This window comes from Ursus americanus, chromosome 2 (assembly GCF_024610735.1).
Source record: "Ursus americanus isolate L20-20 chromosome 2, mUrsAme1.1.p, whole genome shotgun sequence".
NCBI classification, from domain to species: Eukaryota; Metazoa; Chordata; class Mammalia; order Carnivora; family Ursidae; genus Ursus; species Ursus americanus.
The window spans coordinates 14,766,803-14,786,960 of NC_142128.1; the positions used below are offsets into that span (position 1 = coordinate 14,766,803).

General features: G+C 39.1%; 1 protein-coding gene across 3 annotated transcripts in view; it reads right to left on the reverse strand.

Moving 5' to 3' along the window:
* LOC123784713 (S-adenosyl-L-methionine-dependent tRNA 4-demethylwyosine synthase TYW1) overlaps positions 1-20,158 on the reverse strand; it is a 210,644-nt gene that overhangs the window by 114,098 nt on the left and 76,388 nt on the right. For all 3 annotated transcript variants that reach the window (XM_087868361.1, XM_087868364.1, XM_045786138.2), the window contains one exon: positions 9,249-9,358. In XM_087868361.1, the coding sequence (XP_087724487.1) occupies positions 9,249-9,358 (110 nt within the window). The remainder of the gene's footprint in view (positions 1-9,248; positions 9,359-20,158) is intronic.

A 20,158-nucleotide genomic window follows, 5' to 3' on the forward strand; every position in this document is an offset into this window, starting at 1 on the left:
AAAACTGACCCGAAACTCAGGAAATAAAATAACTGAGCGCTGGCTGGGCCCTAAGCACTGGAAGTCTCGTGTCGCAGGTCTAAATTCTGGCTGTACCACCGAGCTTGTTTGTCTTCCTTGGTCAAGCCACTCAACCTCTCTATGCCCATTCCCTGATCTATAGATGGGAATTTTACACACGCACCCACACGCACCCTTTTTTTTTCAAGATTTTATTTATTTAAAGAGAGAGGGGGAGAGTGCACGAGCAAGGGGAGGGGCAGAGGGAGAGTTAGAATCTCAAGCAGACTCCGTGCTGAATGGAGAGCCTGACACAGGGCTCGATCTCATGGCACTGAGATCATGACCTGAGCAGAAATCAAGAGCCAGACTCTCAACCAGCTGAACCACCCAGGCGCCCCCATCCACAACTTTTACAAGAATTCAATGAAATAAATATGTAGGGCAGTGCCAGGCCCAGCACATAAGCATTCCAAAAATGTTAGCTACAAGTATTTTTATTTTAATAATAATTACTTTGCAAATTGACACAGAAATTCAATCTTGTAATTATTTCAAATAAAATGGTAATTCCACTCACTTCAACATATATTTGTTGATCACCTACTATGTGCCAACTAGTGCTCTAGGCAACTTTTCTACAGTAAATAATTTTATAAATAATTTCTCTAGAGAAAAACCTCTGCCTTTATGAAGTTTATATCCTTGTGAGAGACAGAGAATAAACATCAAACATGATAAATCTGTAAATTCTTTACCAGTGTAGTCCAATAATATGTTCTGAGACGATGCAAATGTTCTCTGTACAATCTAATACAGCAGCCACCAGCCACATGTGACTCGAGCACTTAAAATGTGGTTAGTGCGACTGATGAACAAAATTTTTTATTTAAATTTTCATTGATTACAATATAAAGGGCCACATGTGGCTGTTGGCTCCCACACAGGATATGCATATCTTCAGTGTATTAGAAAGTGATAAGCGTAGGGAACAGGAAAGGTAGAGCAGGGTAAAGAAGATCGGGGATCCAAAGAGGAGGAGGCAGCTTTCTCGAAGAAAGGGCAGTCCGGAGAAGCTCACCGCAAAGGTGAGATCTGACCTGAAGGAGATGAGGGTCGAGGCCCAGAGAATCAAGAGGCACTCCAGGCAGTGGACAGCAGAGCAAAGGCCCTAAGGTGGGAGCAGGCTGACATGTTCAAGGAATCTGAGAGACGGGGTAGCCACTGCACGGTTTTGAGAAAGGTGGCATCATCTGAATTTCCTCCTAAATGTCTGGATCAGATTTGCTGCCAAACTGAGAACAAAGGGGCAAAGCAGCTAATCCGGCAAGAGGCTATCGTATAATCTAAGCAAGAAATGATGGCGGCTTCCACTGAGGTGGTGACGGCGGAGGCCGCAGGAAGAGATCGATCTTGAAGATATAATCAATAGGATTTTCTAACGGATGGGATGTAGGATATGACAGAAAGAGAGGCAACTGATCATTTCTACAAGCTTTTGGCCAGAGCAACAGAGCTGCCCCCAACTGAGACAAACAAAAGTCTTTGAGGGTAACAGGTTTTGCAGGTAAGGAATTTGTGCTCAATTTGAGAATGGTAAAGTTTGATATGTCTGTTACACATGTGTGAATGAGTGTCCAGTGTTCAAGCCTGGATTCTGGAAGAACGGACTGGGGGGAAATAAACATTTTGGCAAACAGATGGTACTTCTATTCCGGGTCTGGATAAGACTGCCAGGGCAGTGAGTGCAGACAGAGAAGTGAACTGACTGCTAGAACACTCGCATGGCTAGGGAAAGGAAAAGGGGTCATTAGAGGACACGACCAAGGAGCAGCCAGGGAAGGAGGAAAACGCAAAAGCAAAGGATCAGCAGGCATCCTCTCTGAGAGCCTGAACTAAAAACACCAACTTGCCCATTGAGACAATGACAAAAACAAAAAACCAAGACAAAAATGTCCCATGGGTAAATCTCCTAAAAGGATTTCAAAATTATCCTAATTTTCTCAAAAGTAAGGTATTGAGAAGAATACATAAAATCGTGGTTCTCTCCTTTATAAAAAGCACGTTTGTATTTCGTGCTCACTGCCAGAGGCTATTATACTGATCTTTCCCAAAACAAGGCCCTTAGGGACCCAATCAATCTCCTGCCTTCCTTCACTGCCCTCAAGGAAATAGGTCAGAAAAGAAGACATCCTCTAAATTTCTAATAGAAAGAAGCCCCAGAGCAGAAAGGCAGTCCAGGGAACAGCAAACACTACATTTCAGTAACAAATCTACAGAGATATTTTCCACATGGGGAGTGTCTGTCTGTCTCTCTCTCTCTATTCTCATGTTTCCCTAAACCTTACCCCCTTCACTACTAAACTCAGCTTTGTTGTTCTGATTTTTTTCTTCTTTAAGCAAGTTTCTGATATTTCTCTTATCCTGAATAGCTTCCGGATCCTGGACAATCACTACAGTCATCAGATTAACTATGGAGCATACTTTATCTCACTCAAAGATGCCAAAGCAGAAACTTACGATGCCGGAAGTGTTATCCTTCTGTCGTAGCAATAAAACCAAGTAATACAAAATAAAACATGATCTACTGCTCAGCATAGGGTATTCATGCCTATTTCTAAAGTGTGGGTCAATCAGACATAAAATATTCTCTTCTTTCTTCTCATAACATTTAAAGTCCCCAGCCAAAGATTTTCCTAAGAACCCTCCTGGTTAAACGACACATAAATCTTCGATCTAGTCACTTCCACTGTGAGGTTTCCCATAAATAACCTTCAGAAAACAGTTAGCAGGTGGAGCTCTCTTCCTCACCACCCCCATGTTTCCTTTGGATGTGTACTTCAGCATACCTTGTTTGTGAAAACCATCTGTCCGAGACCCGTATTTTTTTGCATTACTTCATGTCTAACTTAAACTATAGATAAAAAAAAACATCTAGCACAAATGATGTCTTTTTCATCTTTGCACCTTCAGCACTGAGGACGTTCCTGACAAAGAGTGTTCACTCACTTGACTGCTGAACTGATGGGAAAGTGACCTAAGGAAACCTCCACCCCACTCTGGAACATTTCTCCCTGGTGTGGAGGTGTTTCGAGGGGGACAGGCAGAATTTTGAACAGATGCTGAGCTGCACTGAAATTCTGACCCACTTGTAATCAATATAAAGTTGATTCTGCATGTGTATAAAGGGAAAGCTAATAAAGGTCATGAGGAGAAAGATATTTTAATGATTCAATTAAATAACTGAAGAGACAATAATTGCCCTCGGAATTGAGAACAGAAGCACAAAAGGGAAGCATTTAAAAAAATCAGAATATCTTCAAAATCTGTTCGAGGCTGGCCACTTAGCTAAAGCGTGAAACTCAGAGGGACTAAGCAACAATACCCACAGCAAGTCTCCCCCTCCACAAAAACAAAATCATAAAATGACCGAACCAGACCCATGGGAGAGAGAAAGTATTCACCATGGGGTAGAAAGGCACACTAAAAAACAAAGGACTGTAAGCCAGAATAAGAGAAATTATTAATAAGTTAAAACTGAACCTCTAAAGAGAGGATGAAGTTAGGATATCCAGAATATAACCAACTAAGACGGAAATGGCTTTGATTGTTTGAAAACTGCCTATAATGTTCCTAAAGCATTTCTGCTAAACCTGAAATTTGTATTCCCACAGCTAACAATATTGTTAAAATGAAGATTAAGTTACCATTCAAACTCCCCAACACCAAATTAATCTGCAATATACCTAAACCACAGTACTAAGAAATCTATTTCAATGTTAACTAATCAATTTTTTTTCCTATAGGAAAATGCAACCCAAATTCTAACTAAGGAAACCAGTAATACCCCATTCCTTTGGTTTTTAATTTTGTTTTGCTTTTTTTAAGCCACCAGGGGGCACAAGGTAATAGTATCAGTGCTCTAATAGGGACACTCTAATATGGGGGTGGAAGAAAGGGGAACTTTCCTGCAGGGCCTGCAGGAGTAACTACATCACATGAGTTAAGCCACCTCTCCAGATCGATCTCTATTGAGGAGTTCAGATTTGGGGAAGAGAGAAAACAGAGTCCACCAGGGACTGAAATGAAATCTAGAGTTATGTATCTGCATCTTTGGAGCCCACATCTAGGATCCGTGTCAGGACCGCACTCAGGTGAGAGTATGAGGTTCGGAACAAGTAGCATGACTTGTATTAGTCTCACCATCTTTACTCTGAGGCTCACCATTCAGAAAGGAAGGGGACCAGTTTTATTTATACCCTATCCCCTAGGGACGAATAAAAGATAGAACAAAGAGAATTCACTGATTGCAGGAGGCATTCAGGTTCATAAAAAAAAAAGAAAACTTTATAACGTACACCGATAAAGACTGAGTGAAATTACAAAATCTCATTGCCTGATGAATGTCTACAATAAAATCAACAACCATGCATTTGAATGGTTTAGATTACTTTCTGCTGAGAGCCAAGAAGACAGAAAATATCACCAATATTCCAAAATACTAAAATGCCCTAATTTTGCCCATTATGATATTTTAAAAAGAAAACAACTAACATGCTTGTTGAGGGCAGCAGACTACCACCAGTTTTCTAGAAGAGCTCTGGATTTTTACAAATGATGTATTTCATCCTTTAATAAGTAGGGTTTTTTCCTCTTTTAATACTATAGTATCACAGCCAGGTTTAGTATAATTATTATAGCAATAAGACAGATTTTCAAAAAAGTAATATCTTGTTCAAGCTTGGAATGAAATTTAAAAAGCATTAACAAATAGTTACCACGATCAAACACTGAAGACGAAGGCAGTTCTCACTCCTTGTGAAAACATAGACTACAATGAATGAGAGCTCCTTTATGCCCATGTGCCAGCCTGTCAACACCCAGCACAGCTTCCAACAGAAACCCAATTTCTACTACTACTACTTTAAAGAAGAACTGCTCTGGCACCCTGAAGAGTGCCGGTGTACAAAGGTCACCAGTTCCAACTTGAAAACCTTTGTAGAAAATTTACTGTTGATTAAATGAATAGCTGTTGTGCTGACATGGTATCACTGTGTCAAGTCAAGTAATTAAGATGTGAAAAAAGAATCCTTTGCGGGAATTACTAGGGCAAAGTGGATATTCTATAAAAGCTTTTCTTTTTTTTTTTCTTTTTTTTTTAAAGATTTTATTTATTTATTTGACAGAGAGAGAGACAGCCAGCGAGAGAGGGAACACAAGCAGGGGGAGTGGGAGAGCAAGAAGCAGGCTCCCAGTGGAGGAGCCTGATACGGGGCTCGATCCCAGGACTCCGGGATCACGCCCCGAGCTGAAGGCAGATGCTTAATGACTAAACCACCCAGGTGCCCCTCTATAAAAGCTTTTCTAAGAATGAAGTTGATAGTCGTTGTTGAATTGGGGGGGGGATCATTCCCTCCCCCTTAGACATTTTAACCCCAATTCAGGATTCACTTGTCCACAGATATGCTCTACTCTTTCTCTCTGCAATCCTTTATCTATCTTCCCCCTATAAGACAACATATATTTTTAAAAACTCTTCTGTTTCTTACACCATGGGAACCTGAAGACAAACCATTTGAGATGCCTGCCGATTAAAGTAAGTACAAGGTAACCAACCAGATACACCTTCTGCTCAGGACAAGCCCTTCGAACAAGCCAGGCAGACAACAAAGAACATGTGCTCACCGAGTTCACCTAACACATGCTCTTAACATGAATACAGTCAGCCCTATGATTTATTCATTACTTATTTCCATTTAAAGTGAATTTGCAAAAATGCTCCTGTCAGAAAAGTAACTGTCAAAACTCAAATTGTCATCCTGTATCAAGGACATCTCAGAATGAAAGAATGAAGGCCTACTCCTCAGGGCTGCTTCCTCCCCACACCAACTGCCTGGGACACAAATCACTCAGGAAGATTGCCAGCTGTCCGGGAAACACGCATCCTCAGTCATCACCCCGTTATTGAAGGGTACGATGGGCTCTTTAAGCACTAAAACAAAACGAACTTACTAGAATATACAGATAAATTTCTGGCATTTGCCCGCTTCTGATGTCACAATCCGTGATAATTAATTTTATGTGTCAATCTGGCTCAACCGCAGTGCCCAGATATGTGTTCAAATATTACTCTGGACATTTCTGTGAGGGTGTCTTTTGGATGAGATTAACAGTTAAGTCAGTGAACTCTGAATAAAAGCAGATTGCCCTCTATAAGGCGGATGATTTTCAGCCAATCAGTTGAAGGCTTTAACAGAACAGAGGCGACCTTGCCCAAGCAAGGACGGATTCTGCCAGCAGACTGCCTCTGGATTTGAACCGCAACTCTTCCCTAAACCTCCAGCAACTGGTCTACCCCAAACCTACACAATCATGTGAGCCAGTTCCCTAAATCAATCTCTCTCTCAATCTCTAAACACACACACACACACACGCGCGCACACACACACACACACACACACCATCCTATTGACTGTTTCTCTGGAGAACTCTGACCAACACATTATTCAAAAGAAAACAAGACTTCACCTTGAAGTTTTTAAAGAAGGCATATGATTTGTCTAAAGATCAATAATCAATATTAACTAAATCAACAGTGCGTGTTGCTAGTCAGATACCAGATGTGGAAACTTAGTTCTTTACCAGTTTCATATAATTTTCCTAAACACTGATAAGAGACGCTGCTCTATCCACACAAGAGAAAGTAATTTGTTTAAAAAAAAAAAAAAAAGTGCTTGAGGCTAAAAGTCAAGATACAAATTTAAATATTTTATTAGCATCTTTGCAGATGTACAAAAATTAGTCAGCACATACACAGATACACACAAATATGCACGGGTCTGCATTCCTTAGAAAATTCATAAAGAATAAAATAAAGGTGTATGTTATTGACTGATAATCCTTTTTTTTTTTTTTAAGATTTTATTTATTTGACAGAGCAAGACACAGCCAGAGAGAGAACACAAGCAGGGGGAGTAGGAGAGGGAGAAACAGGCTTCCCGCTGAGCAGGGAGCCCGATGCAGGGCTTGATCCCAGGACCCTGGGATCATGACCTGAGCCGAAGGCAGACGCTTAAGGACTGAACCACCCAGGTGCCCCTTGACTGATTATCCTTAATAAATTATTATTGATTAATCATTATTTGCATTCCCTTTCTCAAATTCTCATAAGAAATAAGAACAGTAACAAAAAGGACTGAGGTATAATAAGCAATGTATTTGGTCTTTGGCCCTGTTTCCTGGCACAATGCTCCTAAAACCCTTGGGATTTCCTGAGTGAAAGCAGTATCTTTAGTCATTCATAAGGAGCCCCTTCTGAGCACACCAGAGCTAATGAGGCGACTTAGGGCCCCTAACCAGCCTCAGGACAGGGCTGGTCACCAGAGAAACCAAGTGATTAGAGGGTTGGAATTTTTCAACCACACCCACCAATCTCTTGGAAGGGGACGTGGGGCTACATATTAGGCTCCAAAGAAACTCCTGAACAGTAAGAGTTGATGAGCTTCCAGGCTGCTGAGTGCCTTCACGTGCCAGGAGGGTGATGGATGCCAGGTCCCTCGGGACAGAAGCTGCTGTGCTTGCAGACTTTGCCCTATGTTACCTCTTCACCTGGCCATCCATCTGAATCCTCTGTACAACCCTCTATAATAAACAGGGAAGTGTAAATAAATGTCTCTCTGAGTTCTGTGAGCCACTCCAGCAAATTAACCAAATCTGAACAGGAAGTAGTGGGAACCTTCAGTTTATAGCCAGTCAGTCAGAAGCACAGGTAACAACCCCGACTAGAGACTGGGGTCTGACGTGGGGCAGTCTTACAGGACCAAAGCCTTACCCGCATGCTCAGGCGCTACCTCCAGTAGTGTTAAAACTGAATTAAATTTACAGGACACCCAGCCAGTGTCTCCTGAGAACTGAGAACTACTTGGTGTGTTTAAACACACACACACACACACACACACACATACACACACACACTTATCAGAAGTACTTTAATCTCAAGAAGCAGTGACCTGACAAATTTCTTCACATAAAAGAATCACCTGATCTTCAAAATGATAATTACTGGGGCGCCTGGGTGGCACAGCGGTTAAGCGTCTGCCTTAGACTCAGGGCGTGATCCCAGGGTCCTGGGATCGAGCCCCACATCAGGCTCCTCTGCTGGGAGCCTGCTTCTTCCTCTCCCACTCCCCCTGCTTGTGTTCCCTCTCTTGCTGGCTGTCTCTCTGTCAGAAAAATAAATAAAATCTTTAAAAAAAAATGATAATTACTGGGGTCTATAAACACTTCCACATATGAAGTTAACACCACAAGAGTGTCTATATCAACACAACCTTGGTTAAAATTCATGTTTTACCATGAATTTTTGCATAGCAAAGGAAAGGAAAATAGAGGAGAGAAGGACTTCCAAGTGGTAGGTGGAGACAGACAGATGTCACGGGAACCTAACAAATTTCAGTTCAGCATATGCAGCTATCGCTTTACAAAGCCAGCACTTTCTAAGGCCACCATATCTATCTATGGCGATGGGCCTCAAAGTATGGACTCCAGTTCAACAACATCAACACCACCTGCAAAGCTGTAGAAATGCACATCCTTGGGCCCCACCTCTAGACCTACTGAACCAATCTCTAGAAAAGGAAGCCGGGAATCTTTTTTAACAAGCCTTCCAGATGATTCTGACACACACTAAAGCCTGAGAACCAGTAACCTCCAGTAAAGTCAAACACCTTTAAGTATGAAACAGAACTGAATTAGGAATTTCTAGAAACTGAGTGGCAGAATTTTCACATCACTATGGATCATGTGATACTAATAGAATCCCTCCTTTTTATAAGTCATTTATTCAAAAATGCTTTCCAAATACCACATAACTGATAATATTTAAGATTTCTCCAATGATCTAAACTTTTCTGTCCATTCATTAAGCTGCTTTGTGCTTATCAAGACAGAACAACATCGAAAGTTTTTGGGAAGCATGATGATATACTCCCAGGCAAAACTTACAGGCTGAGTGTACCATATTCTAAACTGCTAAGCTTTGAATTAATTTTTTTTAGTTCTTCCATCATATGGGATATAGAAGTTGTCAGTAAAAACAAAAAGGCCAAAATGTATGTAATATTTCTACAAAGTTTTCACTTCCCTATATGAAAATTTGCCAGTGGGGACAAAATCCTGTCAAAGAGGCAATTTCTCAGCCAGTTTAATTCATGCTAATTAGCATTCCTTTGTAGAGGGTAGATAAATACCTTTAAACTGCTTAATCATGCTCTGATGGTTTTCAATGGCTTCCTTTAAGATCATCTCAGGCTGGTCCATCTTCCACCGCCATTCGGTGCCCACTGGATTGGTGTGGTGCCTGAGAACAAGAGGCAAAAGTTCTAAAGGACTCTGTAATAACGTCTCAGCTAGTCATTCACTATGCAATAGCAGTAAAATCATAAAATCATTGTAGTAAAACCACAATGTCATAAAATCAGGGTTGGTTTCCCCCTAAGAGTTTAGCTATTGATAGCAGGTCATGATATCTAGCAGAGAAGGTCAGATGAAGAAGAGCCTGGCTAAGACTGCGGTTTAATTAGAACAATAAGAAACGTGCAACCTTTTCTTCCATCACCCACCACCAGGCTAACAAGCATCCATTAATGACTGATAGAATATTTCTGGAAGAGTTGCAAAATCACAGTCATTGACCCTCCCTGAGAGGCAGCACAGTGGGAACACCTAAAGTTTAGGATGGATGAGGCACTGAGAAAAAAGCTCTGTCAAACCAGCCCCTATGCCACACTTAAGGTATCCCCTAATGGAATTTTAAGCCAGTGGTACAATGAGGGTGAGCACAGAAACAACACATCTCAACTCAAGCCCAGCTCCTGACTTGATTAACCTAAACTCCAAAAAGAAAGGCCAAGCCAAAAGGAAAGGTGTACTGATTTCCAAACACAAAAAATCACTCACCTCAGTCTCTAACGTAGTAAATAAGTCTCACTTTAAACAACAACAACAAAAAATATGAGGCACAGAAAAACACATTTCCAACAGACAAAGCAATCAGCAGAGCCAAACTCTTGACACAAGTGTTGAAAGTATTTGAAGTGGAATTTTAAAAACAATGATTAATATGTTAAAAGCCCTAATAGAAAAGGTGGGTAGTATGCAAGATCAGATGGGTAAATTCAGCAGAGAGATGGAAATCACAATACACAAAAAGAAATGATAAATATGAAAAAACAGGCTTTCAACAGATTCAGCAGTAACTCGTAACAGCTGGGGAAAGAGTAAAAAAAAGTTGGAGACTGGTGCAAAGAAGCCAACGAAAACACTTAAGTTTTCTTTTTTAAGTGGAAAAAAAAAAGGGACACAGCATCCAAGAGCTGTGGGATAACACAAATAGGCCCAAAATACACATATTTACAAGATATGTTAAAGGGAATTGTTCAGACTAAAGAAACATATAATAGATAGGAACCTGAATCTATATAAAGAAATAATGAGCACTGGAAAAGGGAGGGGAGGGAAAAATCATATTTACCTAAAAATAACTGACAGTGTAAGTAAAAAAGAGTAATGATGTACCGTGGGTTTACAACTTATGTAAAACTTACGCCAACAATAGTCAAAGACAGTGGAGGGGAATAAGAAATACACTGTTGTAAAATCCTTACACTATACATGAAGTGGTATATAATTTCAAGGTAGACTCTGGTTAATTGAAGATGTATACTGTAAACCTTAGGAGAATCTCTAAAATATTTTAAAGGTATATAAAGAATAAGCCAAGACTAAGCATAAAATAAAATCATTTAAAATACTGAATTAACATGAGAGCAGGCAGAAAAATAAAAAACACAGAGAAAACAGCAAGATGTAGAATTTAATCAAACCATACCAATAATCACTTTCAATATAAATGGTTTAAACACACCAGTTAAAAGATATTATCAAGTTCAAACACAAGACCTGAAAAAAAAAAAAATGGGGTGCCTGGGTGCTCTGTCAGTTAAGGATCTGACTCTTGGTTTTGGCTCAGGTCATGATCCTAGAGTCATGAGATCAAGCCCCACGTCGAGCTCCGTGCTCAGCTTGGAGTCTGCTTAGGGATTCTCTCCCTATGCTCCTCCCCCCACTCCCTCTTTCTCTCTTTCTTTCTCTCTCTCTAATAAATAAATAAATCTTAAAACACACACACACAAGACCTGACTATATGGGGCCAGCATTACTCTAATACAAAAACCATATTAAGATGTTACAAAGAGGGGCGCCTGGGTGGCACAGCGGTTAAGCGCCTGCCTTCGGCTCAGGGCGTGATCCCGGCGTTATGGGATCGAGCCCCACATCAGGCTCCTCCGCTATGAGCCTGCTTCTTCCTCTCCCACTCCCCCTGCTTGTGTTCCCTCTCTCGCTGGCTGTCTCTATCTGTGTTAAATAAATAAATAAAATCTTTAAAAAAAAAAAAAAAAAAAGACGTTACAAAGAAAACTACCGACCCATAGAGACAGAAACCTAAACAAACAAATAAACAAACAAAAACCTTAAGCAAACTGAATGCAGGAACATATGAAAAGGAAAATGTGTCACAACCAAGTAGTTTATCCCAGAAATATAAGTCTGTTCAGCATGCAAAAATCAATCACTCTAAGAAGTATCTAATAAAATTCAACACCAAAAAAAGAAAAAATTCAACATCCCTTCATGACAAAAACTCTCAGCAAATTAAAAATGAAAGGGAATTTCTTTCATTTTATGAAGGGGATCCAAAAAAACCCCTCACAGCTAACATCAGACTTAATGGTGAAAGAATGAATGTTTTCCTCTTGATATCTGGAACATTGTAAAAATGTCCCTTCTGACTACTCCTATGCAGCATGTAAGTTCTAATCAGCGAAATGAAGCCAGAAAAGGGAATACTCTCTCTTCACAAATGACATATTTGTCTACATCAAAATTCAAAAGAATCTACAAAAAATAGACTGGAACTAATGAGAACTAGTAAGGGAACCTAACGAGTGTCTAAGATAATATGATCAATACATAAAAATCAACTGTCTTTATTATATACAAGAATGTGTGGTATTGGCCAAAGAGAGACACACAGATCAACAAAACAAATGAAACCAGAAATATACTCAACATATATTATCAACTGAGTTTTGACAAAGGTGCAAAGGCAATTCAAGGGAGAAAGGATAATCCTTTCAATAAATGGTGCTAGAACAACTGGATATCCAAAAGCCAAACCAAAACCAAAAACAAAACAAACAACTTCTGTCCCTACCTTGAACACCATCAGCAATAAGACAAACTGAGAGCGTGTACCTTCTCGCAGGTCTGATGAACTGACGTCACGGATCCACCAAAAATATCCATAATCTCATTCTAATTATGAAAATATACCAAATACAAATTGAGGAACCTTATTCAAAATACTTGACCAGTATTTTTCAAAAGTGTCAAAACCATAGAAACAAGGAGAACTAAGGAACTGTCACAGGCTGGGAAAGACTAAGGACACATAACAACTAAAGGCAATGTAGGATACTGGACTGGATCCTCAAACAGTTAAAAAAAAAAAACAGTAATAGGGGGAGCCTGGGTGGCTCAGTTGGTTAAGCATTTGCCTTCAGCTCGGGTCATGATCCCGGAGTCCTGGGACTGAGCACCACATCCAGCTCCCTGCTCAGCGGAGAGTCTGCTTCTCCCTCTGCCCCCCCACCCCCACTCGTGTGTGCTCTCTCTCTCACTCGCTTGCTCTCAAATAAACAAAATCTTTAAAAAAAAAAAAAAAAAAGAACAACAGTAACGGAAAATCTGGCAAAATCTCAACAGTCTCCAGTTGAATTAATAATATTTTATCTATTGTAATTAACAAGAAATGTTAATTTCTTGGTTGTCATAATTGTCCCATCATAAGGTAAGATACTAACATTACAGGAAGGTGAATGAATATACCAGAACTCTCTATAACACCTTTGCAACCTGTCACATAAGAAAAGGTTTTCTTTCCTTAAAAGACTAAACCTTGTTGGAAACACAGGAAAGTAGTATTCATATTCACATACTGAAGTATAAATTGATTTAATCTGTGTCCAAAATATATAATAAAAATGCAAAAACATTTGTACAGTGGAATACTAATTACACAGCTATAATAACAAAAAAAGTACACCTATCTTGACGAGCTTTGAGTAATGCATAAAATTGCTGAATCACTTGGGGCGCGTGAGTGACTGTCAGTTAAGCCTCTGACTCTTGATTTTGGCTCAGGTCATGATCTCAGGGTTGTGAGATCAAGCCCCGCTACAGGCTCCATGCTGGGTGTAGTGCCTGCTTAAACTCTCTCTCCTTCTTCCTCTGCCCCTCCCCCACCACGCTCACACTCTAACAAAACAAAAAAGAATTGGTGAATCATAATATTGTACACATAAAACTAATGTAACTATACGTTCATTGTACTTCAATTTTAAAAAAGAAAAAATTATATTTACAAAAATTAAACCGATCTTGACCATGATCTTTTGTTGTTGTTTTTTGATGCTGGACTCCATTTTTTTTTTTTTTTTTTTTTTGAGAGAGAGAGAGAAAGAGGGAGAGTGCTCAGAGGGAGGCCCGTGTACTGAAGGGAGAGGGAGAGACAGATTCTTAAGCAGGCTCCACCTCAGCATGGAGCCCCACACAGGGCTTGATCTCACCACCCTGACATCACGATCTGAGCTGAAATCAAGAGTCAGACACTTAACCGACTAAGCCACTCAGGTGCCCTTGGACTCTGTATTTTAATGTATTGCTTAGGATTTCACACACATGCTAATGAGTGAAACTGCACTGCAATTTTTGTTTTTCATGCTGATCTTTGGGCTGGTATCAAGGTTACACTAGTTTCTTAAAATTAGTTTACAAGCATCCCCTTTGTCTTTGCTTTCTGGAGAATTCCTTTTCCTTGAACTTACTTATAAAACCATCTAGGTCTGGTTTCCTTCTGATAATGGTTTGTAACTACTGATTCCATTACTATAGTGATTACCAAAGTACTCACAAGGACATTCTTCTTGAATTACTTTTGAAAATCTAAACTTTACAAGGAATTTAGAAATTGAGAACAGGCTAATGATTTCCAGGGATTAGGAACAGGGAGTGCAAAGGAGTAGCTATGGCTATCAAGGGGTAACAAGAGGAGCCCTTTGGTGATAGAAAAGGTCTGTATTTGGGTTGTGGTGTTAGATACGCAATTCTAAATATAGGATAAAATTGTACTGAACTACATACATACACACCACACAAATGAGTGCATTTAAAACTGATGAAATCTGAATAAACTCCATAAATTTTTTTAAATAAATAAATTTACAAGGAAAATGTTTCCAAATTTTCAAATACTCATTTATTAATTAATAAACAAATATTAACTAAACAATTAAATCTTTGAGGCACTATAATTATATATCCTCTTTCATTAGTTAACATTTTTTATTCCCTCTCTTCTTTTTTGATCTCACACATATAATTTTAGATAAAACTTCTACCATTTTCAACTGTACCTGATTGATGATACTGCCACACACCATACCACCTAATCACCAGTTATTTAAGATTTTGTTCTTTAAATCTGCTTATTTGCTATTTATCTTCTACCAGAGCAAAAAGAACACATCAAAAAATTAAGGGGAACAGTTTAAGTTCATTTGCCTTAAAACAAACTACAAAGCATATCCCGATCAAAAAATAAAAAACCCAACAGAGTGAAAAGGTAACCTATGAAATGGGCAAAGATATTTACAAACTAGATGTCAGATAAGGGATTAATATCCAAAATATACAGAGAATTCCATTAACTCAACAGCAAAAAATAATAATAGTAACTCAATTTTAAAATGGGCAAAGAACTTGATATTTCTCCAAAGATCTACTAATGACCAACAGGTATATCAAAAGATGTTCAACGGGGCACCTGGGTGGCTCAGTCCTTAAGCATCTGCCTTCGAAGCTCAGGTCATGATCCCAGGGTCCTGGGATCGAGCCCCGCATCGGGCTCCCTGCTCAATGGGAAGCCTGCTTCTCCCTCTCCCACTCCCCCTGCTTCTGTTCCTTCTCTCGCTGTGTCTCTGTCAAGTAAATAAAATCTTTAAGGAAAAAAAAAAAAAAAGATGCACAACATCACTAATCATCAGGGAAATGCAAAGCAAAATCACAGTAAGATATCCCCTCATACCCATTGCTATGGCCATTATCAGAAAAAATAATAAAAATAAAATAAAATAACACAGGATGGCAAGCATATGGAGAAATTAGAACCCTTATGCACTATTAGAAATGCAAAATGATGTCGCCACTATGGAAAGCAGTCCGGAAGTTTCTAAAAATAATTTAAAAAAGAATACTATATGATACAGCAATCCCACTTCTGTGTCTTTTTCCAAAAGATTTAAAAACAGAATCTCAAAGAGATACATTCACTCCCATGTTTATTGCAGTATCATTAGCCAAGATGTGTGAATAAAGAAAATGTGGTACATACATACAATGGAATATTATTTAGCCTTATAAAAGAAGGAAATACTGCCATATGTGACAACGTGCATTAACCTGGGGGACATTATGCTAAAATGAAATAAGCTAGCCATAAGAGTACAAATACTGCATGATACCACTTGCATGGAGTTTGTAAGACAGTCAAACACACAGAGGCAGAGAGTAGAATGGTAGTTGCCAGGGGCTAGAGGAGGGGGAACTGGGGAATTGCTATTTAACAAATACAAAGTTTCAGTTATGTAAGATTCAAGCTCTAGAGAGCTGCTAGACAACATCATGATGAACGATTCTGTATCGTACATACACTTAAAATTTTGTTAGGAGAGCAGATCTCATGTTAGGTGTTCTTACAACAATAATAATAAAATATTACTTTGGAGCAAAATGTTATTACAATCCTACTACATACAGAGAACGAAGAAATTTTTGTGGAACGTACATACCTTAGTAATTACTTTAAAGACAAAAGCCCTTTAACCCCAATGTTCATAGCAGCTTTGTCCACAATAGCTAAACTGTGGAAGGAGCCAAGATTCCCTTAAACAGACGAATGGATTAAGAAGATGTGGTCCATATATACAATGGAATATTACTCAGCCATCAGAAAGAACGATTACCCAACATTTGCAGCAACATGGACGGGACTGGAGGAGATTATGCTAAGTGAAATAAGTCACGCAGAGAAAAACAACTATCATATGGTTTCACTCATTTATGGAACATAAGAAATAGCAGGGGGATCGGTACGAGAAGGAAGGGAAGAATGAAGGGGGGCTAAACAGAAGGGGGAATGAACCACGAGAGACTATGGACTCTGGGAAACAAACTGAGGGTTTCAGAGGGGAGGGGGTGGGGGAATGGGATAAGCTGATGATGGGTAGTAAGAGGGCACGTATCGCATAGAGCACTGGGTGTTATAAGAAAACAATGAATCATGGAACACTACATCAAAAACTAAGGATGCACTGTATGGTGATTAACATAACATGATAAAAAATTATTATTAATAAAAATAAATGAATGAATGAATAAACTTCAATTGTGATGTTAATCAATTAAAAAAAGGGCCCTTTAAATGTATTTCTTTCCTGCTTTCCAAACAATGATTTAATTTATCAGATTAAGATCTGATTCTAAATCTATATGCACTTGATATGAAAAGATCTCTACAAAGTAGGAGCAAAAAAAAGCAAGATGCAGAAAGCATCCTGCCACTTGTGTGTGTGTATATACAAAGGCATATACACACACACACTCACAAATCTATTTGCACATGTGTAGCATAGCTCTGAAAACCTAAGTGACGGGAAGACAAGAACGAGAAAAGGACAATTTTCACAGGGTAACCTTTTATATATTTTGAATTTTCACTATACGCAAGGGTGACCTTTCGAACTACATTTAAAATATATTTTAAAAACTTGTGTTTACTGCTCAAGCAAACTTTTTTAACAGCTTTATTGAAATATAATTCACATTACCATAAAATTCCATTTAAAATGTACAATCCAATCGCTTTTAGTATATTCAGGGTTGTGCACCCATCGCTACAAATCAATGTTAGAATATTCTTGTCATTCCCAAAAAGAAATCCTGCTCCCCTTAGTTACCACTCTTCAATCCACACATCCACCCAGGCCCTAAGCAACCACTGATCTACTTCCTGTCTCTACAGGTTTCTCTATTCAAGGCATTTTATAGAAATATGATCATACTACTTACGTTTTTTTGTGACTGGCTTCTTTCACTTAGCGGCATGTTTTCAAGGTTCACCATGTTGTACTATGTATCACTACTTCACTCCTTTTTATTTCCAAATAATATTCCATTGGGTGGACATTCTGTTTATCCATTAGTCAGTGGATGAACATCTCACTTACTTCCAATTTAGGAATATTATTACCTTTTCATGTGTTTATTGGACATTTGTGTATCCTCTCTGGAGAACTCTATTCAGATCCTTTGCCCATTCTTGTAATCACGTTATTTGTTCAAGACAGATAAAACTCTTAATTTGAAATTTCAAAGTACGAAATTTTCACTTACATAAACAGAAAACAGGAGACAAACTGGTAAATCTGAGCTATTGTATGCATAGCACTCAACAACTCCTTCTGAAAATTAACAGCACAGTAATATTTTATCTATCCATAACCATCTGCTACCCATATTATCCAAATAAAGGTAGAGAAATTCATTTGGGAAAATTCACATCTGCACATCGCACTGCAGTATAAAGCACTTTCACATGCACCATCTCCCTCAAGCAATTAAGCCTCACTGCAACCATGTAAGGAAGGTATTACTGATTTATTTTACAGTTAGGAAACTGAGGCTCAGAGGCGATTTTTAAGAACCTGTAAAATGAAACAAAGATAAATAAAACATTCACAGAAGCATTTAAGTCAATTTTTCTAGGCCTTTTCTAACGTGTATTAAACTATTTATAATTGAAATGGATGGTGAATTCTAATCTTAAAGTTAGTGTACCAGTACTTCTTTATCAGAAGCTATGGTAAGTGAAACCTCTCCATTTACTTTTATTTAAAATCTCATTAATGCATTTATTAAGTATATCATTTGCTTTTTTAAAAACTGGGTAGGAGTGCCTGGGTGGTCAGTCAGTTAAGTGTCTGACTCTTGATTTTGGCTCAGGTCACACGGAGTCTGCTTGAGATTCTCTCTCCCTCTCCCTTTTGCCCCTCCTGCTCATATTCGCTCTCTCTCTCAAATAAATAAAAAAATTCTCAATAAAATTAAAAACTGGGTAAATTTACTGCCTCAGAAACTAAAGGACTGCATGATTGGTTATGAACAAGTAACACAGGAAAGGGGTATTACCCACTAAATCCTATTATTTCCTTTGAATCTTGACCTTCAAAACAACAACACATAAACACACGACTACTTATTTCAAGAATCTTAGGGAGAGATTAGAAGAGGTTGTAAAGGGGCGCCTGGGTGGCACAGCGGTTAAGCATCTGCCTTCGGCTCAGGGCATGATCCCGGCGTTATGGGATCGAGCCCCACATCAGGCTCCTCCGCTAGGAGCCTGCTTCTTCCTCTCCCACTCCCCCTGATTGTGTTCCCTCTCTCGCTGGCTGTCTCTATCTCTGTCAAATAAATAAATAAAATCTTCAAAAAAAAAAAAAAGAAGAGGTTGTAAAATGCAATGCAATGAGAACTAGGACACAAAGGCCTTGACTCTTTCTCCTACAAGCTAAGTATTATGTGATCCAAATGGTTCAGTCCACATACTCACATGGCTTTTGTTTGGCAAATGTTCATCCTATAAAATTTTAAGTTTCATAAGCACAGACTCTCTCACTAAAAAGGAGATATGCTATATCATTTTATTTCAACGCCACCACATTCCAGCAGTCCTCTTGACTGAAAGGGCACCTGTGGACCACTGCACACAGGACTTGTCAACCTCAGCAACACCTGACATTCTGAACTGGATAATTCTTTGTTGTACAGGTCTGTCCTATGCATTGTAAGATGTTTAAGAGCATCGCTGACCTCTGCCCACTAGACGCCAGAAACACCTCCCTCAGCTTTAACAATCAAAAATGCTTCCAGACATTGTCAAATGGCCAAGGTTTCCCCACAGAGTAAAAAATAGCACTTTTGCTCCAGTTGAAAACCACTGATTTAACAGGATGTCCAAAGAGATACTTTTCAGGTTTGCTTGTTTGTTTTTTACTATATCCCTGGATAACTAGAAAAGCAAATACACGTATTCCCTTTAATAGGAGACGATGAAAATTTAATACAAGATGATGGTATAAGGGCTATATTCTTTCTTAAAAGATCTAATTTTTTATATTATCTGCCAACTTTAGTATGTACAGACAGAACAATAGTGTGGCTGGGATCAGCATCAAAATAGTGAGCACTGGGGCAGATAAAAGGAACATGACTGGCTTTGTGTTGATAAAATGTACACAAAGGTTCACTATACAAATTATTCTATCTATATTCAAAAAACTCTGTAGTCAAAGTTTTAAAAAAAGGAACTCCACACAGATCTCAGTAGATAAACAATCCGCTGCTGACTGCACCAAAGGATTACAGTTCAAGAAAACAACAGTTAGCTGAATGCCTGTAAAGAAACGCTGGGAGACGGAGTTCTGGGTGAGTCAAAGCACTGAAAAGCACTCACATACACCAGGGAATAAAGAAAGCCTAACACATGCCCAGACAGAATTCATGCTAAGAAAAGCCCTGAGACGACACTAAACTTTCACCAGCAACTGATTTTCAGGCTCAGCACAAACAGGAAATGAAGGCAAAGGCAGAGTTGTCAACAGCCTGGTCAAGCTTTGAAGGAACACCCCAACACACAGTCAATCTGCAAAGACTGGGGAAGGGCTTTTATTACTCTTTTTTCTTTGGCTCCCTGAGCTCAAGGAAGTCTCTGCCAACATATTCCCTGGCCACTAAAACACAGGCTTCACAGACAATACACAACACAGAACAGAGTCTGTACAAAAATGGTCTAGAAAACTCACTGAGCAAACAACTAAAACCCAGAGCAAGCAACAAAAACAAGCCTGAAGAATGGGGAGAATCTGACTGCCAGAGTTAGCACATCATAATATCCAAAATGTCAGTTCTCAATAAAACATTA